The sequence below is a fragment of the Solanum tuberosum genome, unplaced genomic scaffold, assembly GCF_000226075.1.
Source record: "Solanum tuberosum cultivar DM 1-3 516 R44 unplaced genomic scaffold, SolTub_3.0 scf00020, whole genome shotgun sequence".
Lineage (NCBI taxonomy): Eukaryota > Viridiplantae > Streptophyta > Magnoliopsida > Solanales > Solanaceae > Solanum > Solanum tuberosum.
In genome coordinates this window covers 2,374,793-2,398,114 of record NW_006238946.1, presented here as the reverse complement: position 1 = coordinate 2,398,114, position 23,322 = coordinate 2,374,793, and the positions used below count along the sequence as shown (strand labels likewise).

Here is a 23,322-nt window from a genome sequence, read left to right as displayed (position 1 = left end):
TAAAATGACTGACATTACAATATCAACAATTTAGTAATCAACTACCTTCACAATACAAAAATATTATGTATTTACTCTACGCATGAATTAACATATGTTTCATAATAAAACAAAAAAGTTACATATATTCGGAGGCAGAGACTTATAAGCAAACACGAAAAATGAGGTGTATTGAAAGAGACTGTTACTCTCTTAATCAGATGTCTAGTCGAATCTTGAGTATGAAAAAAACTCTTTAGTAGGAAGTGCTTGCTCCAAATGGAGCCTTGCGCATTGTGAATCCATATATAATCAAGCTACAATGTGGATACCAAATACAATATAAAAAATCAAAAAATATATAAATTATAAGAACATTATGTAACTTTGCATGATAACCAAAGTTCAGACGTTGTTCTCACCTTCACAATATTCCATAAAAATTGATATAATTTTCATGGCAAGATCTTTTCAAATAATTTTGAACTTCCTGTCAAATTAGACAATATAAAGTTAGAATCTCTTCTATTAACTATATTAGAATAGTATTAGCAAATCAACAAACCCAAAGAAATTTATAAAGAGAAAGAAAAGATTAATGAAAATTAAATAATAAAGTATGATTTTATAGGACCTTAATATTTTGGCGGTTGAAAAGCATTAGTTCTGAATTTAGAATTGTAAATGATTTCTCCTATTATTATAGCCTTAATTTGAGGAAACGGATAAGGGCTACTAATTACAATTAAGAATTGGAATTTTAATGGAGGCAGAAACTTATAAGCAAACACGGAAAGATGAGGTGTATTAAAAGAGACTGTTACTCTCTTAATCAGATGTCTAGTCGAATTTTGAGTATGAAAAAATTCTTTAGTAGGAAGTGCTCGCTCCAAATGGAGCCTTGCACATTGGGAATCCATATATAATCAAGCTACAATGTGGATACCAAATACAATATAAAAAATCAAAAAAATTATAAATTATAAGAACATTATGTAACTTTGCATGATAACCAAAGTTCAGACGTTGCTCTCACCTTCACAATATTCCATAAAAATTGATATAATTTTCATGACAAGATTTTTTCAAATTATTTTTGAACTTCCTGTCAAATTAGACAATATAAAGTTAGACATCTTTTCTATTAACTATATTAGAATAGTACTAGCAAATCAACAAACCCAAAGAAATTTATAAAGAGAAAGAAAAGATTAATGGAAATTAAATAATAAAGTATGATTTTATAGAGATAATATCCCAGATGGTCACTTAACTTTGCATACTTCACTTATGAAGTCACTCAACTTTGAATTGTTCACTCAGAAAGTCACTCAACTATTGATATTTCACTTAGAAAGTCACTCAACAAATTTAAATAATTTATTCATTAAATTTTGTAAAAAGTCACCGAACTATTGATATTTCACTTAGAAAGTCACTCAACAAATTTAAATAATTTATTCATTAAATTTTGTTAAAATATAATTTTTATTTTTAATTATTTTTTAAGAAATAATAAGATATTTATTTTAATTATCTTATTGACCTTCTTTAGTTATTTAATTACAATTTTTTGAAAAAACGAACAATAACATTTTTTAGCACATTTAATTCCAGTAAAACAATTGCGAGAACAAAAAATCAATTTTTTCTCTTAATTGCTACTGTACATTTAAAATAGCAATCTTTTATTATTTCTTATTAAATTATAAGCAATGCTACTGTAGGTTTTAATTTTAATTTTTCAATTGCAACTATACGTTTTAAATATAAATGTTTTACTAAATTAAAAGGAGTAATAAAAAAGATGCACAATAGCGATCTTTTATTATTTTTAAAAATAAATATATTTCAACAAAATTCAATAAAATGAGCATCTTTTATTTTTTAAAATTAGCTTAAAATGAAATTGTATTTCAACAAAATTTAATGAAGAAATTATTTAAATTAGTTTGATGATTTTTTAAGTAAAATATCATTAGTTGAGTGACTTTCTAAGTGAAATATCAATAGTTGAGTGACTTTTGAGTCATAAAACAAAGTTGAGTGACTTTCTAAGTAAACTACTCAAAGTTGAGTGACTTTCTAAGTAAAGTAGTCCAAGTTGAGTGACTATCTGAGATATTAACTCTGATTTTATAGGACCTTAATATTTTGGTGGTTAAAAAGCATTAATTCTGAATCTAAAATTGTAAATGATTTCTCCTATTATTATAGCCTTAATTTGAGGAAATGGTTAAGGGATACTAATTACAATTAAGAATTGGAATTTTAAATGGTATCTTTTCTCTTTCTTAAAATTTAATTAATTTAAACCCATTAATTATATAGCCTTAAATTGAGGAAATTAAATGGTAACAAATTAGAATCAATTTAGGTTTGAAAATAGGAAAAAAAATCCTCCAAAAATATGAGAAAATAGATAAATAAATTTTATGATCATTGGGGCATGCCACATCAGAAGATCCAGCTTTATATATATACTAGTTATTAGGTTCCCGCACCAGCGCGGGCCCAATGTATATTGCTTCCTCCGTCTCATTTTATGTGAGGTAGTTTGATTCGCCACGGAGTTTAAAAAAGAAATGAAGACTTTTAAAATTTGTGGTCCAAAATGAATGATATAAATTTGTATGACTGTAAATTATTTCATTAAGGGTAAAATAAATATTTTATAATCAAATTGTTACTTAATATAGAAATGTGACATTCTTTTGGGACTGACTAAAAAGGAAAGTAAATAACATAAATTGGGAGTAGTTCTTTGTTTCAATTTATGTGACACCGATGAAATTTGGAGAGTTATATAATTTTTTGTATGTGATTTTGTTAAATATATTTTGAAGTTGTTAATTTATTGTGATTTATAGCACTTCTTATATCATTTTCAAATAATATATATTACTCTTTCTGTTCCATTTTATGTGACGTAGGTACTTTTACGAAACTCAACTAAATTTCTTATATGATTCTTCAATATTTTTAGTTGTTATTTTACTTTAATTTACGTTACTTTTTATGTTATTTTCAAACAAACTTCTTATGTTTCAATATGGAATTAAAGAGTCAATAAAATTTCTTTTATGATTTTTAATTATGTTTTTTTAATATCTTATATTATTACATTGTGATTTTAAGTACTTTTTATGTAATTTTTAAATCTAGAACAAATTAAAAGAAAAACAAGGAAAAATTTAAATGAAGAAAGTACTAAAATTTTCAAATAATCATATTTCTATATTAAAATGTTAAAAACTTTAAAACTCCACATATATGCAGAAAATCATATACGGAAGACAAAATAATTTTTAAAATATATATTAAAGCTCTTTCTAATAATATCACATATTTATTCTATTTTTCAAATAATATATATTTCTCACTCAATCTCAATTACGCAGTACATATGAAATTTCGAGAGTTAATCAAATTCTTAGTACTATTTTAAACTATATTTTAGTACTATTTATATAATTTTCAAATAATATATGTTACTACTCTATTATATTATGCAATACATGTGAAATTTCAAGAATTAACCAAAATTTTAATATTTTAAATTGATTTTTAGTACTATTTTTGTAGTAAATAGAGGAAGTTGAAGAAGAAGGGCAAATCGGTCAATTGACTGACTAACCCTAAGCTCCTAAACATTCTCACTTCTAAATGGAAGCACGGGCACAATATCCGTTAAATTGTTAATTATTATGATTTATAATATTTTTTACATTATTTTCAAATAATATATGTTATGTATTTTTAAATACTTTAAGTTGTGATTAATAATATTCTTAACGTAATTTCAAATAATATATGTTACTCCATTTGTCCCAATTTATGTGACACATGTGAAATTTTGAGAGTTAATATGTTTTTCAAATATTGTAAGTTGTTAACTATTGTGGTTTATGGTATTCTTAATGTAATTTTTCAAATAATATATGTTATTCCCTTCGTCTTAATTATACAATTCGCGTAAAATTTTGAGAGTTAATCGAATTTGTAATATTTTAAATTTATTTTTTAGTACTATTTAAAAAGGAAAAAATTAAAATATTACTATATAAGAAGAGTAGTAATTATATAGTAATTTTTCAAATAATATATGTTATTCCCTTCGTCTTAATTATAGAATTCGCGTAAAATTTTGAGAGTTAATCGAATTTGTGATATTTTAAATTTATTTTTTAGTACTATTTAAAAAGGAAAAAATTAAAATATTACTATATAAGAAGAGTAGTAATTATATAGTAATTTTTCAAATAATATATGTTATTCCCTTCGTCTTAATTATAGAATTCGCGTAAAATTTTGAGAGTTAATCGAATTTGTGATATTTTAATTTTTTTTTTTAGTACTATTTAAAAAGGAAAAAATTAAAATATAATGAAAGAGGAGTGTATAAAAGTAGGTGGGCCATATTTGTGATAGGTGGGCCATCTTCAAAAACCAAATATAAAAGTAGGTGGGCCATCTTGGTGCCACGTGTCGAAATTTATTCACTCTTCTTATATTTATTATTATATTATTATATATAGTAATATATATGATATATGATTTAAATAAAATAAAAGTAGGTGGGCCATGGTGCCACGTGTCGAAAGAAGAGTGAATTTTATTCACTCTTCTTATATAGTAAATATATATATATATAAAAAATATAAAATATATATTCTCATGGAATTTGAGTGGTGGAATTGTTTAGTGTAAATCATGCATATCATTATCATGTCCAACAGTGTTACTCTATTTATATATATATAATATAAGGTAAGAAAATCTACATATCTTACTGGCAATAAAGATCTTTATATATATATATATATATATATATATATATTCCCTTTTTAGTTCCTTTTTACTTTTTTTTTTAAAAATTATCCAATTCAAGAAACTTATATTTTTATATAATATAAAGTTTCTTTTATTAAAAAAAAATTACGATTTTGTTCCCTAAATCTCATCATTTATAACATTTTCGTTAGATTGAAGGGCATATATACTCTAGTTTTGGAAGGTAGGGGCATCAATATCCCAAAAATATGCCGAAAGATATTTGCATACTATTTACGATAATTCAACCATATATATATATATATATATATATAAATGTTTGTTTGTTTTTCTTTTATTTCAATTTATGTGATATATATTTTTTTTAATTTTATTCCAAAAGAATGATACAGTATATCATTATATTTGGAATGATTTACTTTAACGTTTAAACTATTTATTATCCCTAATGAAATAATTTAAACTTATATAATATAAAGTTTCTTTTATTAAAAAAAAATTACGATTTTGTTCCCTAAATCTCATCATTTATAACATTTTCGTTAGATTGAAGGGCATATATACTCTAGTTTTGGAAGGTAGGGGCATCAATATCCCAAAAATATGCCGAAAGATATTTGCATACTATTTACGATAATTCAACCATATATATATATATATATATATATATTTTATATAATATAATGGACTGCTATTATTGGAGTTTGGGATATTAAATTAGAAAGAAATAAAGCTGGATTAAGTTACAACAATGAGGCAAAGAAAAACAGACAGCCGTCGACAGACGAAATCCCAGGAACCCAAAATCCAGACAACAACTCCCTTTCTTTCATATTCTCGAATCGAATCTCTAGATTTCCTCAATTGCAATCTTCGATGTAACCCATAACTCTATCATACGCCACCTCCCCTAATATATTTGATACCCCCACCCCCACCAACCGGGGAGAAATCGGCGGTCAATTTCAGGTCGATGAGACGCTACTGGGTGATTCCGGCCGGTATATTACTGTTATTTTTCAGATTTACGGTCTTGGCCAGTGAGTTATTTAGCTTGCCCAGTGGTTCAATTGACGGAATTTCTGATGGGGTTACGCTAGCTCCGGCGAGGAGGAATTTGCTGACGGAATTAAAGTTAGTTTATATTCTTGATTTTTTAAGAGTTTTTAACTTATACCCATTTGAATTTATTTCTGGTTTGGTTAGTTTTTAAAAGTAATTTGTACAAAGATTTATTATTGCTTTGCAAGATTCTTGTTAATGTTTGTTGTTCATTTTCTATTAACGTGTCTTTTGATCTTTTGGTTCAAATTGTTTACTGCAGTTGTTTTTCCATGTGTTTTTTTTATGGTTCTTGAGGCTAAAGAATTGAATCATGTTAAATATGTACAAATTGTACACTTAGATTTGTCTGTATAAAACTTATTTTTGACTAATTGTCAGTCGAGATTCGTCTTTAGTTCGTGTTTTATTCAATCAGATATGTCATTCTAGTTTCCTTATAATTGGTGAAGATTCTTATGCTCTTTTTTGGGCCATCAGGAAAAGGGATGCTTGTTTATCCTGCCTTTCTTTGCTTCATATTGCTCTATGTCGAAACCATGCCAAGTTACCAAACTACAGCTTAATAATTTCAGGATTTCTAGTTTTGTAAGTACAACATTCTCTTGGAGGAGATCAGTTTCTATATACACCAGAATACTTTTCGGTTACTAGTTTGTCTTACCCTGTAATTTACAATATGAATATGTGGAAAAATAGTGTTTTTTTTTATGAGTGAGGGGAATGGGATCTTCTGAGACTCAGTTAATATGGATCATATGTTTCGCTGCATGAAATGCTTCATGCATCTGTGATTGCTCGAAAAATGAACAGGATCTAAGAGAAAACATCACTAGCTTCTGCTCATATCTTGAACCCAGAAACATTCTGTTTAATGTCTTTGTAGGTAAATCAACTTATTTTCCGCAAATTAGATGCACGAGCTGTAAACTAGATTCCCTTTGGAAATGATAAATTAAAGCCCTTTATTTTGTTTGTTCTAAGTTCACTTTGTGTCAAACTGGTAATTTGATATACTTGTGGTATGCTTATTGATTCATTAAATTTATTTGGCTTTGGTTTTCGCTACACTCTCTCGAACCAGGAAACCTGAGACAGCTCTGTTTGCTGAATTGGATGGTACAGTTTCTTTGAGGGAGCAAAATAGCTTAAATACTATGAAACCACCACTCTGGTCATTTAGTTCTGGGTCATCAATCTACTCTTCTTATCAGGCTCCTGTTAATTACAATAACGGCAAGGAGGCATCATCTGATATAGGAAGTGGTTATTTCATCGACTGTGGCCGTGGGGATGATTGGGAGTTGTATGCACACAACAGGCTTGGTAAATTGGTATTGTCTCTAAATTTTATGCAAGTCTCTTCTGTGCAATACAACGAGAAATGATATCTACTTAACATTGATTGATAATGAGGAAGATACCATTCTTTTTCGAGAAAGGTTACAGGAAAAAAGGTTTCAAATAATGAATCATGATACCAATTAATATAGTATTATCAACTAGATATCCATTTAGCTTAACAAAATGAAATGAATATTCCCTTAGTTTGAAAAATATTTACAACCTCCACTCTTCAACCTCACAACATGAAGGTGTTTATTCTGAGTATGATTTGACTAATATACCCTCCTTTCTATGTAGTGGCTGATCGTAGGCAATTTTGGAATCAGTTTCAGTTTTTAAAAAGTGTGTAATGGAAAAAAGTAAAAAAAGAAAAGAAAAGGTAGCTAAGAAGGGGCTGTTGTTATACCCATTCTCTTTTAATGTATATAGTAAAATATTAGTGGCTAGTCTCAACGAGAGGGGAGGTTCATAGGTATATCTCAAACTAAGTGGATGTCCTACTTGGTTTTGCCAATTGGAAAGGTCCAAGTAAGTTACCCATTAATATAGAAAGAAAAAGTAAAAATAGCGGACGGGTCAGGTCCAAGATTTTGTTATACAACCCTAAGCTGATGGGGATGGACCTCATCCTGAATTGTTCTGCTAATAAGGGTGATACAATGACATAAATATCTGTTTCATGAGTCATTACGTATATTCTTTCAGCAAGTTAGAAGCAATGACCATCCTCAAACTTCTGAGATATATGTTTGGCCCTACATTTCTGTTGTTATTTTACTCTAGTCACTTATTTATTGCTCCATATTTTTGAACAGAAACTTATGAAGAGTATTGATGAGTATATTAGTTCAACTCCACAAATAGCTGAGGATGGCGGAATTGTTCTGGGATCTAAAAGAACTACTGCATATCTGGTTGATGCTAAGACTGGACGCCTGATTTACACATATAGTATGCCTAGCTCTCCAGCAACTCAGGACAACAACACTACTTTTCATCATAATGGCACCATTGAGGAAGAGAGTCTGCCCAGCTACACGCTTTACATCACCAGGACAGACTATGCATTAACGTCCTTTATTCCAAACTCAGACAAAGTGTTGTGGAACATGACGGTTGCTGAAATAGGGGCTGCTGCTCTTTGCAAAGTTGATGATGCATTTAGTGGGGATATTATGGAGTCTGACAAATCTGAACCTGATGTGCATTTCAATATGCCATTGCCATGTCAGTCAAGAGCGCTTATCTATAGACGCCGAGGTCAGGATAACAAGATGCTCCCAGAGGCTGATAGTCAGGGTATGCTGCCAATTCCTACTTCACAACCAAATGTTGATAATGCAGCTACTCCTGTGCCCGACAAGAATGTAGACACCTTCCACTTAGAAAATATTATTATACAAACTATGGTTGGCATATTGTTGGTGTTCATAATTTTATTCACCATAAACAAAATTTTACAAGATGCTAAAAGTCCTTTCAATGAAGGAATAATGAAGTGCTCTGAAAGATTGAGCATGCCGATTCGCAGTATTTTAGCTACTCTTGTGGGAGTTTTTACACATAGTCGTGATTTAGTGGCTGAACTCAATTTGGATAGACAGCTTGGGAACCCACATTCACCAAATGTACCTTCAAAAAGGAAGAAGTCTCGGAAGTCTGGAAAGAATGGGAGCAATGGCATTAAAAGTGATAAAGACACCTCATCTGGTATTGGACTTAAATATGCAGACGTGGATGCTGATAATAAACTGTTGTTGAACTTTCTTCAACCAAGTATACGTACCAAAGGTGGACGCTCTATTGGTAAATTGTTTGTCTCCAGTACAGAGATTGCTAAAGGGAGCAATGGTACAGTTGTATTTGAAGGAATTTATGAAGGTCGTGCAGTTGCTGTGAAAAGGCTTGTCAGGGCACATCATGATATTGCCTTCAAAGAGATACAGAATCTTATTGCGTCTGATCGACATCCAAATATCGTTCGGTGGTATGGTGTGGAACAAGACCAAGATTTTGTTTATCTTGCGTTGGAACGCTGCATTTGCAGCTTGAGTGACCTTATTCAGATTTATGCTGACACTTCAGAAAATGCATATCCTAACCAGAACATGGATGGAGAATCTTCGAAGCATAGACTTTATTTGGACAATTTGAAGGGTATTATTCTGGATACTGACTTGATGAATGAAAATGATTGCCCTTCACCTCTGTTACTCAAATTGATGAGGTTCGTTGAATAATTTTATAACAGCCTGGACTTTTGTGCCTCTTATCATTGTTTCATGGTATATGAGGGTACTTTGCAATCCATTAGATGATGATTTGAAAAAGGCTGAGCTTACTTCGGAAGAAAGGCCTCTCCTTTATTTCTTGTCTGTTTAATACCAAAAGATCATACAGTTTGGGTTTTGCTTCCTATACTATACTAGTCATCAGGTCTCTAGAGGTCCTTTTTTTAGGTAAAGAACTCAGCGAAATTCACTTTGTTGAATTTTGCTTATCGCGCCTGCGGATAGAGCTGGGCAGTTAGACAAGAAAATACCATCACATTCTTCTGACTCAAAATTTCTTGTGACGATGGCTTTACAATTGGCCTTTTCAGTGCTTTTCTCTTCATAATTTTTAGGGTTTGGTGCTTTTTTATCCATGCTGTCTCATCTGTTTTCTTTTATGATTTTGCTATTTGCTAACCTTTTGAATGGTCTGATAAAATAGGTCACCTGCTAGTCTGCTACATTTTTTATCCCATCTGCAGTGGGTAAGAAGGGCCCTCTACAAATGCTCCTTCCTTTACCAATCCTTAAAAAGTTTTCTGCATCTTGCATTTCCCAACTGTCATCTTCTGTTTGGTTACTAAGCGCTTATAAGATATATATTTCTGTTTCCGTGCATAGAAATTGTAATATGTGCCCTGGTAGTGGATGTTAAACATAAATTTGATCTGGAAAACCATTTTTCATTTTTCTCTTTTGATTATAATGTTCTGAATTCCAATTTGTCTGCTGTTCTGATTTTCTTTTTTGGAGGACAGGGATGTGGTTTCTGGTCTTGTTCATCTTCATGATCTGGGGATCATTCATCGAGACCTGAAGCCCCAAAATGTTCTGATAACTAAGGAAAAATTCTTATGTGCTAAGCTTTCTGATATGGGAATCAGCAAGCGCCTCATTGGAGATATGTCTTCATTGGGTCATCACCCAACAGGCAAGTATTGTTAAGTAGCTAAAACATTAGCTGCTAGTGAAGTTATCTTCAGTCCCATCATCATTGAGTATGCTCCTTTATCTAGTAATTTGCATGACACATTGAGCATCTCTACAATGTCATCCTTGCTGCATTCAAGAGAAGATTGTTTGACTGACAGTTGAGTTCTATTCTCAGTTTCTCACACCAGATTCTTCTTTTAGGTGGCCTTAGCTTTTAATTTTTTTTTTCAAAGCTTGCCTCAGCATGATGTCTTTAACTTTTTAATGCATATTTCTCGCTGTCCTTACTCAGCAATATTTTTTTGCAGGTTATGGAAGTTCGGGATGGCAAGCTCCTGAACAACTTCTTCATGGACGTCAAACACGTGCTATTGATATGTTCAGTCTGGGGTCTGTTCTGTTTTTCTGCATGACTGGTGGTCGTCATCCCTTTGGAAGTCCTCTTGAGCGTGACATTAACATTACAAAGAATAAAGTGGATCTTTTCTTGTCGGAACACATCCCTGAAGCTGTGGATCTCTTTTCTCGTTTGTTAGATCCCAATGCTGAACTGAGGTAAGAAGTGCACATGGTTTATGTAATAAAAATTCTATTACATACCAATAACTATGGACAAATTTAGAGTTCGTTATTGACCATGACATTCTTGTAGCTAGTTATGGCTGGAACTTCTCTTTGAATTGCAATACTTTTTTCATACTCTAAAAATGCTTGTGAAGATGACTATACCCTTTTTATCCCCCCTTTAGAATTACAGCTCCTGATGGTGATTTTCAAAATTCAAAGAATATTTTTAGCTTATTAATCACAATAGGACGGCAGGCATAATGATTATAACTATTAGTATGTGTGCAATCAAGTTTTAGCCAAGTACAACTTATCAACTGAATTTTCAGCTCTATTTAGTTTAGTAATGTGCTTGATAAGTTTCCGACCCATTCGACGGTTTAAGTAGGCTGTGCAGTTATCTCTTCAATGCTGTTCAGGAATGCAGGAAACATCTCTGTATCAGTATTACCTATTTTATCTCTTTAGATCTTAAAAAACGATTACGTATAAAAAAGATTCTAAGAAAATCCAGTGCTAACAAGGTAGGGGCTAGAGTCGGAGTTGTAATTTTGCATACTTGAGGTGCAAGGCTTGATCCTCACAAAAGGCCCATAGGCACCCCTTTCCCCCACCCTGGCCACCAATATCCCTGTCAAGAAATAATAATTTTTGAAAAAAAAAAGGAAAGAGAAAACAGACAAAATGTAAGAGAAGATAAAGAAATTAGAGGTTTTTGCTTCATAAATTGGTAGCTATTTTTAGCGCAGCGAGGCGTAGTTGTATTTTCAATCAATATACAATTAACATTGTAATGGGAAAACTGCTAAAGCATTCTCTTGGGTAAAGTGCGTGTTCTGCTAGTCTATGTACGCTGCACCTGCCTATTGCTTAAACTCCTTTTTTTTCTCTTAACTCTATAAAAGACCAAAGGCAGTGAAGGTGCTTGCTCATCCTTTCTTTTGGACTGCTGAGATGCGACTGTCATTTCTTCGTGACTCAAGCGACAGGGTGGAACTTGAAGATAGGGAGACTTCTTCTGATCTTCTGAAAGCATTAGAAGGTACAGCGCCTGTGGCTTTGGGTGGAAAATGGGATGAGAAGATGGAGCCTCCTTTCATAAAAAATATTGGCCATTACAGGCGATATAGATTTGACAGTATTCGTGATTTGCTGCGTGTGATGCGGAACAAGCTAAATCATTATAGAGAGCTTCCCACCGAAATTCAGGTTAGTTTTGATCAATTTATATAGTACTACTTAATACATATTGTTATTCAACAAATTGGTGGACTTAACATTTGGTCAAGACTTCCTTTGAGGAATTAGTTTTTGTGTGGGAACATCTCAAAGAAGCAGTGTGCTGCAAGGTGGAAATATTATCGTTGATTTCAGATTGTATTTCCTGACTTCCGGTGCATCTCAACTTCATTTCAGGAAATTTTAGGAACTGTTCCAGAAGGATTTGATGGCTATTTTAGGAGGCGGTTTCCACAACTACTAATTGAAGTGTATAAAGTGATGTCAGAATACTGTAAAGATGAGGCCTGTTTTCAGAAGTACTTCACAAGCAGTGTACTTTAGGCTCCTCCAGATAGCAGCTGTATCTTGTTCCGTTCTTACATTATATGCATGATGTAACATGTATTGTATATTGTAATCTACACCATGTAAATATGCCTGTGCCGGGCAGGTACCAGAAAGCTGTACGGACACCACTGTTGTTGGAAACAAAAATAATGTAAATATGAAATCAAATTGTGTAATCTTATTTAAGTATGTTTACTAACATTTCTCTCTTTTTATTTTAAATGCTCAAATATGTTTCTTATTCGAGCTGAAAGGGCTTGTAGTACGCATGCATATTGATTAGCAGGATATTCTAATGCTAGAGATTTTTTAATTTTATTTTTTCAAAAATAGGCTTAAATGGAACGACACAGACAGTTGCAGATTCATATATTCAACTCCAACTATTTCGAGATTGAGTCATAGTAGTAGTTGCTGTAAGGTTCTTGAATTGTATGACATAATTTGTAAGTTTCTTGGATTGTATGACATAATGTCAATGGCACCAGAACTTTATAAAATTTGATACAGTTACAGCATCGTCTACACAAATATGCAGTCAACCTTTATAATTACATTTGAGGAAGAATGGTAGATTTTTGTTTATGAACTATACAGATTCTCCAAAACCTACAACCCTGTTTGAGTATATCTCAGAACGGTCATTCCTTGAACCGTTTACTGATGCATCTTGATCAATACTTCTTACTGAAGTCACCTCTAGTTGCCTTTGTTTGGATCGAGACCTCACTGACTCGTCCTTTTCATCAGCAAAAGAAAGGAATGTTTGCAGTCGTCCTGATCGTGAGCTTTCATTAGCTACCTCAGAATTGGGATGGTATTGGCAATATTGACATGCTAGCATCACAAAATAAATGAGCACAGCCAGAAAACATGCCAACCCACATAGAAAGAATAGACCTGAGAAGCTTTTCAGCTTAAGCCTGTCCACTTCAAGCTTTGTATTCTGTGAAGTGCAAGCTATTCCAGAAAGCCATTTATCATGGATCCTTTGAAGTTCCCCATTCTCTGATAGTTTCAAAATTGCTGTTGACATGTCTACTGCTAGAGGAGAATCCCTAGGGAAAGCCTATGAGGGAAAAAAGTAGAAAAGAAATCAGCACTAGTCACAAAAAAGCAAAGTCAGGAAAGGACATTATTCTCAAAACATCGACAGGTCTGGCTTAAATCCTTCAAAACAAAATGGTCTTATATTGATTAGTTTGATGGCATAGGATGAAAGGAAAGGTAGTTATAAACATAGCCAAACCAAATACACCAACTTAGTACTTTTATTCTTTACTTTAAACGTTCTCACCAATCGACCCCCTACATTTTGAGGTACCATAAGGCAAATTTTGTGTGAAGCAAGCACCATGTTATGTCAAGAGTGTTAATGATCTCCAAAATTTTCAGGTGTCCTTCCATACATCGAGCTAACAGTAGTATGATTTATCTTCAGAAGACATGTTTCAAGCAAAAATTTTCCTTATAACTAAGGAACAATGGAGAAAACCATGCATTAGTAAAAAATTAAACTTTCTTGGCATATTTGCATGTATTAGATGTAAATACTTCTGATGCGTTATCAATTTCTTGGCATATTTGCATGTATGGTCAATTCATCACGGTGTGAGACAAATTCAATAAAGGCAGGTTCACATGTATAAGAAAGGTGAAGTTGACAAAGACATGTAAAAGCAATAAGGTGAAGTTGACAGAGAGCTACTTACAAACCCCCATCCATTTTTTGTGAATTCTTGACCCCGAATACTGAAGTGGCAATGCGTTGAGAGGAAAAGCTCCATATATGCACGCTCATCTACCACTGCTGCAACACCACCACGGCTAGGACCATCATTTAAAGCTTTAGCATAATCTTCAGGGAGGTTAAGAGGAACAAGTCTAGATTCATCAATGTGAAGTTCTTGAACCAGATAGTTACGGGCAAATGAACCCAACTGATAACCAATGGGTTGCTTTGTATTTACTAAACTTTCAATTCCGGTAATTGGGGAAGAAAGTTTCTGCACTGTAAGAATTGAGGTGAGACTGGCAGTATAGCTTGAGTTTATTATCAAAACCACAAATAGCCATATAAGAAGGACAATACGACCAAAGGTGCTGACAGTGTTTTCTCCTGCATACAAAAGTGTTTTTTTTGGTTATAGAAGCTCATTCAAAGGGTAGTACAGAAGTAACTCAACCAGCATAGGTTACTTACTCTGGGCAGTAAAGAGAGTTGAAAAGCTGAACCTGCAAAAGAGTTTTACATAGGAAAGGGTCAAGAGTTTGATATTCTACAAAGTGAATTTGGCAAGTGGAAACTAGAAGGTGTGGGAGAAAGTCAAGGAAGAGCGAACAATATATGACATACTCTTTCATCAGGTAAATAAATGGTAATTTAGTAGTTATGTTTTGCCAACTCACCATAAAACAGTGACAATCTGTTTACTCGGAGGTCCACGAAATTCATCATTCAATCTGTGTTCCAAAATCCAAATTACAGTGCCCACAATTAAGAAAAAAACACCAGTGACACACCACATCCTAGGAGTAAATGGACTGAGAAAAGCCCAAGCATTAGAATTCTGCTCCTTAACTGGTGCCACTACAACTAACCCAGATTCAATGTACGGTTGAGTGAAATCAACCATTTTTGTTCGATTAGTTGTAATTGCTATGTCACCTATGGCTGCATCATAAACCTGAAATAAGAGATCAAGTAGATACAGTTAGAGAGCACATTGTTCAAATGACACTACAATAGAACCTTGGTAGTCTTATACTCACTCCTGCTGTGATTAGGCGTATTAGCTCTGTATCATCTGGATTGTTATGACCATCCCCAAATGCAACTAGCTTGTAAGGGACAGCATAAGGCAATAAGTCTATGGCAGTAGTGAAAACTTCAATACAGTATCCCCTGAATGTGTCAGCGCCTGGTACCTTTCCAACAAACTCACGAAAGCTAGCTCGGTTAGGAACTCCAATTTTCAGTTGTCTCCCATTGTTTGGAAAAACCCATCCACGAGGTTTTTCCGTTATTTGTCCAGGCCAGATTATACTATGTAGCTGTTGATTCGAAGAGGAACGATTTGCCGGCTTAGAGTACAGTGTTTCAGGAGGCACAATTGATAAACCAGAGTATTCAGACCAATAACCAACTTTCCTATAACCTGTACCAACCACATTAATGACTTCAAAAGTAGGGCGGAAGAGTTCCTTATCAGAAGTAAAACTAAATGGTCCTGTTACACCTGTCATATTAACCTTAAAAATGTTATCTCGCAATAACTTCCCTCCATTAAAGATGCTCATAGAATCAAGATTCATACTTCCACTATCCAGTTCAGTTAGCCTTGGATCCTTAGAAAATGAAACATTTCCACCCTGGTTAAAGAATTCATTGATGGCACGAGCAAGTAGCCACACAGTATCATAAGCATAGAGCGCATAAGTGGACATCCCTGAAGGTCCAGTAGCTCCTGCCTTCCTTGTCAACTTGCTCCACTGTGAGACAAACTTCTGTTTCAATTCTGAGCCTGGAGTGTGTATACGCAAGGTGATAGCCCCTTCTAGGTTCTCTTTTTCATCCGAAGAAAGGGGACCACCAGCATCAAGGATAGTTGAGAGCCAATTTGTAGCAATCCACACATATCCTCTATCTATCATCCCCAAATACCGGGCCATAGAGAATATCTCCAGACCCTTTGTAGAATAAGTGTGAACAATCATTATTCGTGACTCTCTCAAAGCAACCTGAACTAAAACATCCCGGGCATCATCCAATGTTGCTCCAGGTTTCATAGGTGCTTTGTAAGAGATCGAACAATGCTTCTTGGCCAGCTGATCTGCTAATGCAGCTATACCATTTCTTCCAAAATCATCATCAATATATATCGCGATCACTTCTCTCCATTCATAGTACTCAACAATTTGAGCTATCGCTTCCATCTGAAACTTATCACTTGGGGAAGTTCTAACAAAAAACGGGTACTGAAGCGAAGCAAGAGAGGGGTCTGTGGCTGCAAATGATAATAGAGGGACCTGCAGCTCATTCGCAATGTTTGATACCACATGAGCTATAACAGAAGATTGGGGGCCAACAATTGCCATAGTATCCGTCTCCATGAAACGGATAGCTGTTATAAAAATCAAACAATTTACATAAAACTCAAAGAGCAACAAGAATTATTGAAATAATGAAAATGCTATCCACAAAAGCAACAAAATTACAGATATTAGCAAAGGGCTAGCTTACCCTCAACTATTCCAAGAAATCCACTGCCATTACTATCCAATGTTATCATATTCAGCTTAGTTCCTCCAATAACATCTGGATTGGAATTTATATCTTCAACGGCAGCTTCCGCAGCGATTTTAGTAATTTTCCCAACCAGTGTACTGAAAGACAGCATACACCCAATGTTCACAACTTTAGGCCTTGCAGAAAGAGTTGAATTAACACCCTCTGAAGAATACCCATTGTAGAGAACTATCAAAATCAATGTCCAAAATAGTCTCATAGTTAACTTGGGTACAAAATGTGCAATCTTGACACTGCTAGGCACAGATATGAAAATTTACATTAACAGAAAGTATACATAGTAAGCAGTAACATCAAGAATTCAAAAATCATAATAGTTCAGTCAAACCATATTACAAAAAAGGGGGGAAAAGGAAGAAAGGGGTAGCCTCAATTTCACACTAGAAGGACATGGACAGTAATTTTCCCATCCAGAGTGTGAAATGAGCCATATTTCATTAAAAGATAATGGAGCGGACAAAAAGAATATTAAAAATCTGAAAAGAGCAGAACAAAATCTTGAGAAAATATGGATGAGTATTGGATAGGGACAAGAAATTTACTTACAGAACATCAAACCGCCATGACAAAGGGGGGAAATAAAGAACAAGAAGCAGAAGGAAAAGGAAAAAAAGTTGTAGTTTTCTTTATTGGGGTATCTGCTTCTGCTCTTCCCCACTAAAAAAGCATAAAGGGTAAAGCAAATAAGTGCAAATATTGAAATCTTGAGTTTCAGCAAGAAAAAAAAAGAACTTTTCTACTTTTATGAATTCAAAATTCATATATTTAATGAACTGAGCTACTCGATTTTCTGAATTTGCTATTTTTGGTTGGAACTAAGGGCCTGTTTGGAAGGACATTCTGGTAATTGGATTTGGTATAATTGGTGTAATTACACTATCTTGTCTTGTTTGGGAGGACATGTAATTGGTGTAATTGGCAAGGGTAATTACACTCTACAATTCACAGAAGATGTGAATTGCTAGTAATTACACCATGTAATTACCACTTGATTACTTTTTAATTTCTTTTTTTATTTCTATTTAAATTTTTTTTCCTTCTATTATTTTAAGTTCTTTTTTTTAATTTCATTATTCTAAAAAATTTTAAAAGTTTATTTTTTATTTTTTATTATTATATTTCATTTTCTTCTTATTCTCAACCTTACTTTACGTGATTCTATGTAATTTTTTCGTATTATCTATTTCTTTATGCCATGCTTATTTTCTCATTAGTATAATTTTATTATATTCTAATTTTTAAATTAAAATAGAATTTATTGTTAAGTAAGGTTATAGACTTACATTTTCTTTATTAAGAAAAACTAAAACTAAATCATATTTATTGCTATGTTGAAATTTGTTATAAGAGTATTATGTTAAAATTTTTGTTTTGAATTTATAACTTATGTTATATTTTCAGTTTCATTTGTTTTAGTAATATTGAATTTACATTGCACGTCATTTTTTAATTAGACTTGATAGATTATATTTTTGTCCATAATATTAGTTACAGAAAATATGTTTATTAATTAATATATTTTCAAAAAGAATATATATCTTAAATATTTAATTTAATGTCATTTATAAAGTTTCTTATTTGTCTAGTATAAATTTTAAATAATTAATTTTTATTTTTAAAATTTATTATAATTTTATGATTGTAATTGTGCATCCAAACAGAACATGTGTAATACACTGTGGCATCCAAACATGACATGTGTAATTATAGTGTAATTACATTGTGGCAACCAAACAGGTCAATGTAATTACTAGACAGTGTAATTACTAGGCTGGTAATTACTACCCTAGTAATTACACTAATTCCAATTATCAGGTGACCTTCCAAACAGACCCTAAAAGATGATTGAATAGTGAACCCACTCAGGTATCATTGCCAAGAAAATAGGACAAAAAAAGTGTTGTTTCTGTAGCACAAATACCAATCAAGAGTTGTAGTGCAGTGATAAGTACTTTTTCCTTCAGAATTTTTAGATTTGAGAATTCTTGAGTATAAAACCGTCTTTGTTAAGAAACATTTTACCTCATAATATGAGACTTCCCAACATAAATTCGAATTTAGTTGAGCTAAATATAAACACGGAAGACTGAATGAAAAAAAATTGTAGCAAAAACACATGAAAAATGTGCGTCTTGTGTATATTAAAGAATACGTGTGACAGTAGATAAAGGTATAAAATGTTCACTTTCTTCCAACTTCCATTATTATATTATACTCCCTCCGTCTCATTTTATGTCCACCATTTCCTTTTTGGTCAGTCCCAAAAAGAATGTTACATTTTCTTATATGGTAAGTATTTAAAGGTATAATTCCTCTTTTACCCTTGTTGGTCCTACTTAATCTTATAGATAGTACTCCAATATATTTATGAGGAGAGAGCAAAGTGAGTCTACTTTTTAATATGACTATTTTTTGAAGGAGCAATTTGATAAACATTTCAAAGTCTTCATTTATTTCTTAAATTTCGTGCCCGATCAAATATTGCCACATAAAATGAGACGGAGGGAGTATATAATTTGGACTTGCCCACTAAGCTATGTGCCCAAAAGGAAGTTAGAAACATCCTTAATGACTCATCATTCTTATTGAAGTATAACTATTTTCGGATTATTTTGGGATTCTAAAAAAATAAATATGTGTTTGTTATAAGCTTGTCAATCAATTTTAAATGATTTTTCTTACTATTGTAAGGCATAATTAATATCGCGGTTGTATAATTGTTCCCAAACTACTTACTATACTATAGTTGGGAACTTAGTAATGTGGATCCTCGTGTCATGGAACATAACCTCCACACTTTTGATCGAGTTTGATGAAATAAGATTGAATATCCCAACAAATTTCTCTATCAGTCTGTCGAGATACTATGACTGATATTTTTATGTAGTATTGTTTGCTCAAAATATCAAATGCAATTTTATTCAAAGTTTATCAATTTTAAAATCAATCATTCTTTCTTTTTGACCAACCTTCATATGTTCATCGCTAACAATAATTAGAATATTGATAAACAAAAAAAGTTAGTAGAGAAAAAGGAACTTGTCTTAGACTTATGTGGCTTAGGTCAACACCTGAGGTCCCCATGCATTGGCTAATGGCTCGATTTGGAATATGTTGTCGGTACGTATGTATGCATCAAATCATATAAATTTGTTAATTCTTATAATTAATTTTATAAAATAAATATATGTAATAATTAATCACTGTCAAATAATTGAGATAAATTTTCATGAAAATGGGCCACACCTTCATCTTATTTTATATGTGTTGGTTTTTTCTGTACTTGGACAGTTTGAATATATCCAACACAATTTTTCCTTAAATTATCACAAGTGATCATCGTGCCCACTACATGGACATTTCTTTTTGTTCAGATGGGGGTTTAACATTAAATAACTCAATTATTCTTATTTTTATCGGTACGTATTTGATGTCATTTTAATTTTTTAAGTGATTATTTAATTAATAATTATATTTAAAAAAAATTCTTTATCAATAAAATAAAATAAAATCTATAAATTTTAAATGATAAACATTAATTGAGTGATGATATTATAAATCAATTTCTTTTCGCCTTGCATTGAATTTTTTGATTAGGAGTAAAAAAAAACAACAACTTTCACATATATCAAACATAAAAATCATATTTGTATGTTATAGCTATAGTTTGTATAATTGTGCTTCATATCAAATTTTATGTTTGCTATGAAGCTTTTGATTTGTATAATTCGCTAGATACATCAAATTTTATACAAATTGTTCAGTTTTGTATAAATTCATTTATACATTGTAATTTGTATAATAAGATCTGTATTTGTATAATTATAAGTGTATAAGACGAAAATATATGTATTTGTATTTGTATATACACTTTTCTCTCGCTTTATACAAACACAAACGCATTTTATACATTTTATACCGAAATGTATAAAATGACTAATTGTATATCGAAAATGGCTAATTGTATACCAAATCAGATTGGGGAAAAATGAGATGTTTGCTACGAATTACAAATAAAATAAACTATGGCTATAACATTCAATTTGAATTAATAGTTTGTTATTTCATACAATTTTTCCTAAAAAAATAAACCAACAATTGTCATATCTACGTCAAGTATCATTCTTTTTGGGAAAAGGTCAAAAGTGTACTATTACCTACTCCATTGAGATAGTTTTTTTTTTATAAAAAAATTATTGTTCAATTAATTCGAATTAATTTGAATTCGTATTGGATATAGGCCCATTCTCAGGGTAGCGCTTCCTATCAAATATTTTCTCATACGCATAATTTGAATCCAAAACCTATTATTAAAGGAAAAGAAGCCTTGAAACCACATCCTTGGGTAATCGTTGAGATAGATGGGCTACAAATGTTCTGCATAATATGAGGTTTTTACTCCCTCCGTCTCATTTTATGTGACACCATTTTCTTTTTGGTCAATTCCAAAAAGAACGTCACATTTCCTCATATGGTAAGAATTTAAAGGTACAATTCCTCTTTTTCCCTTGTTGTTCCCACTTAATCTTAAAGATAATATTCCAATATATTTATGAGGAGAGAGAAAAGTGAGTCTACTTTTTAAAGGGCAATTTGGTAAACATTTCAAAGTCTTCATTTATTTCTTAAACTCCGTGCCCGGTCAAATGTTGCCACATAAAATGGGACGGAAGGAATAATATTTTCCATTAGAATTTCTTTAACCATTAATCTTTACCACTTGTATTAATTAATTTAATATAAACCTGCTATTTATAATAAATTAATTAATAAATGCATAACATGTGCAATTTATATATAACTTAATTATAAATAATTAGTATATTTGTATTCTAATTGATTATTTAACTACGATTACTATATACAAATTAGGAGGCGGTTTCCACAACTACTAATTGAAGTGTATAAAGTGATGTCAGAATACTGTAAAGATGAGGCCTGTTTTCAGAAGTACTTCACAAGCAGTGTACTTTAGGCTCCTCCAGATAGCAGCTGTATCTTGTTCCGTTCTTACATTATATGCATGATGTAACATGTATTGTATATTGTAATCTACACCATGTAAATATGCCTGCGCCGGGCAGGTACCAGAAAGCTGTACGGACACCACTGTTGTTGGAAACAAAAATAATGTAAATATGAAATCAAATTGTGTAATCTTATTAAAGTATGTTTACTAACATTTCTCTCTTTTTATTTTAAATGCTCAAATATGTTTCTTATTCGAGCTGAAAGGGCTTGTAGTACGCATGCATATGGATTAGCAGGATATTCTAATGCTAGAGATTTTTTTATTTTATTTTTTCAAAAATAGGCTTAAATGGAACGACACAGACAGTTGCAGATTCATATATTCAACTCCAACTATTTCGAGATTGAGTCATAGTAGTAGTTGCTGTAAGGTTCTTGAATTGTATGACATAATATGTCAATGGCACCAGAACTTTGTAAAATTTGATACAGTTACAGCATCGTCTACACAAATATGCAGTCAACCTTTGTACTTACATTTGAGGAAGAATGGTGTAGATTTTTGTTTATGAACTATACAGATTCTCCAAAACTTACAACCCTGTTTGAGTATATCTCAGAACGGTCATTCCTTGAACCGTTTACTGATGCATCTTGATCAATACTTCTTACTGAAGTCACCTCTAGTTGCCTTCGTTTGGATCGAGACCTCACTGACTCTTCCTTTTCATCAGCAAAAGAAAGGAATGTCTGCAGTCGTCCTGATCGTGAGCTTTCGCTAGCTACCTCAGAATTGGGATAGTATTGGCAATATTGACATGCTAGCATCACAAAATAAATGAGCAGAGCCAGAAAACATGCCAAACCACATAGAAAGAATAGACCTGAGAAGCTTTTCAGCTGAAGCCTGTCCACTTCAAGCTTTGTATTCTGTGAAGTGCAAGCTATTCCAGTAAGCCATTTATCATGGATCCTTTGAAGTTCCCCATTCTCTGATAGTTTCAAAATTGCTGTTGACATGTCTACTGCTAGAGGAGAATCCCTAGGGAATGCCTAGGAGGGGGAAAAATAGAAAAGAAATCAGTACTAGTCACAAAACAGCAAAGTCAGGAAACGAAATTATTCTCAAAACATCGACAGATCTGGCATGGCATAAACCCTTCAAAACAAAATGGTCTTAGATTTGATTGGTTTGATGGAATAGGATGAAAGGAAAGGTAGTTTATAAACAACACAGCCAAACCAAATACACCAACTTAATGGGTGTGTTTGGTATGAAGGAAAATGTTTTCCTCAAAATCAAGTAGATTTTTGACTTATTTTCTCATGCTTGGTTGGTGAGTAGAAAATACTTTTTAGTGTTTGATTTATGAATAAAAAATATTTTTGAGAAAATATCTCTTTTTTTTTTACTAGAGAGTAGAAAATAATTTTTGAATTAAAATTGAATTTTTTTTAAAAAAATAAACTTAAACTTTTTTTTTTTTCGGGGGGTGGGGGTGGTAGTGGGGCTGGCCG

The 23,322-nt window shown here is 32.2% G+C and overlaps 3 protein-coding genes across 8 annotated transcripts in view; 1 reads left to right on the top strand and 2 right to left on the bottom strand.

The window, feature by feature from the left end:
* The first annotated feature begins 5,509 nt into the window (after positions 1-5,509).
* LOC102604667 (serine/threonine-protein kinase/endoribonuclease IRE1a-like) lies at positions 5,510-22,010 on the top strand. Of its 5 annotated transcripts, XM_006340809.2 has the most exons (8): positions 5,510-5,907; positions 6,920-7,169; positions 7,998-9,409; positions 10,214-10,386; positions 10,697-10,943; positions 11,861-12,164; positions 12,372-12,418; positions 21,709-22,010. In XM_006340809.2, exons 1-8 carry the CDS (start codon positions 5,747-5,749, stop codon positions 21,806-21,808), a joined length of 2,694 nt encoding a protein of 897 aa, XP_006340871.1. In that variant the 5' UTR covers positions 5,510-5,746; the 3' UTR covers positions 21,809-22,010. The 5 variants fall into 5 exon arrangements, with proteins under 5 accessions (XP_006340871.1, XP_006340870.1, XP_006340872.1 ...); XM_006340808.2 differs by lacking the exon at positions 21,709-22,010 and having other exon boundaries at positions 12,372-12,707; XM_006340810.2 differs by lacking the exon at positions 21,709-22,010 and having other exon boundaries at positions 5,819-5,907; positions 6,961-7,169; positions 12,372-12,707.
* Positions 12,997-17,543, bottom strand: LOC102594716 (glutamate receptor 3.6-like). Of its 2 annotated transcripts, XM_015305257.1 has the most exons (7): positions 17,380-17,543; positions 16,768-17,066; positions 15,297-16,648; positions 14,934-15,211; positions 14,728-14,759; positions 14,237-14,643; positions 12,997-13,593 (listed from the first exon to the last, which is right to left on the bottom strand). In XM_015305257.1, exons 2-7 carry the CDS (start codon positions 17,030-17,032, stop codon positions 13,114-13,116), a joined length of 2,814 nt encoding a protein of 937 aa, XP_015160743.1. In that variant the 5' UTR covers positions 17,033-17,066; positions 17,380-17,543; the 3' UTR covers positions 12,997-13,113. The 2 variants fall into 2 exon arrangements, with proteins under 2 accessions (XP_015160743.1, XP_015160748.1); XM_015305262.1 differs by lacking the exon at positions 17,380-17,543 and having other exon boundaries at positions 16,768-17,369.
* Positions 22,011-22,222: 212 nt separating the features above from the next.
* The window catches only part of LOC102578371 (glutamate receptor 3.6-like), a 5,275-nt gene continuing 4,175 nt past the window's right edge, over positions 22,223-23,322 (bottom strand). The window contains 1 exon segment of the mRNA XM_015305266.1: positions 22,223-22,857. Within this exon segment, the coding sequence (XP_015160752.1) occupies positions 22,378-22,857 (480 nt within the window). The 3' untranslated portion in view covers positions 22,223-22,377.

Coding starts and splice junctions, on each gene's coding strand:
- LOC102604667 (XM_006340809.2), top strand. CDS start 5,747: ATGAGACGCTACTGGGTGATTCCGGCCGGTATATTACTGTTATTTTTC. Junction 7,170..7,997: donor ACAACAGGCTTGGTAAATTG/GTATTGTCTCTA, acceptor ATTTTTGAACAG/AAACTTATGAAGAGTATTGA. Junction 10,387..10,696: donor ATTGGGTCATCACCCAACAG/GCAAGTATTGTT, acceptor ATTTTTTTGCAG/GTTATGGAAGTTCGGGATGG.
- LOC102594716 (XM_015305257.1), bottom strand. CDS start 17,032: ATGAGACTATTTTGGACATTGATTTTGATAGTTCTCTACAATGGGTAT. Junction 14,644..14,727: donor AACTCTCTTTACTGCCCAGA/GTAAGTAACCTA, acceptor TTTTGTATGCAG/GAGAAAACACTGTCAGCACC. Junction 13,594..14,236: donor CAAAAAATGGATGGGGGTTT/GTAAGTAGCTCT, acceptor TTTCCCTCATAG/GCTTTCCCTAGGGATTCTCC.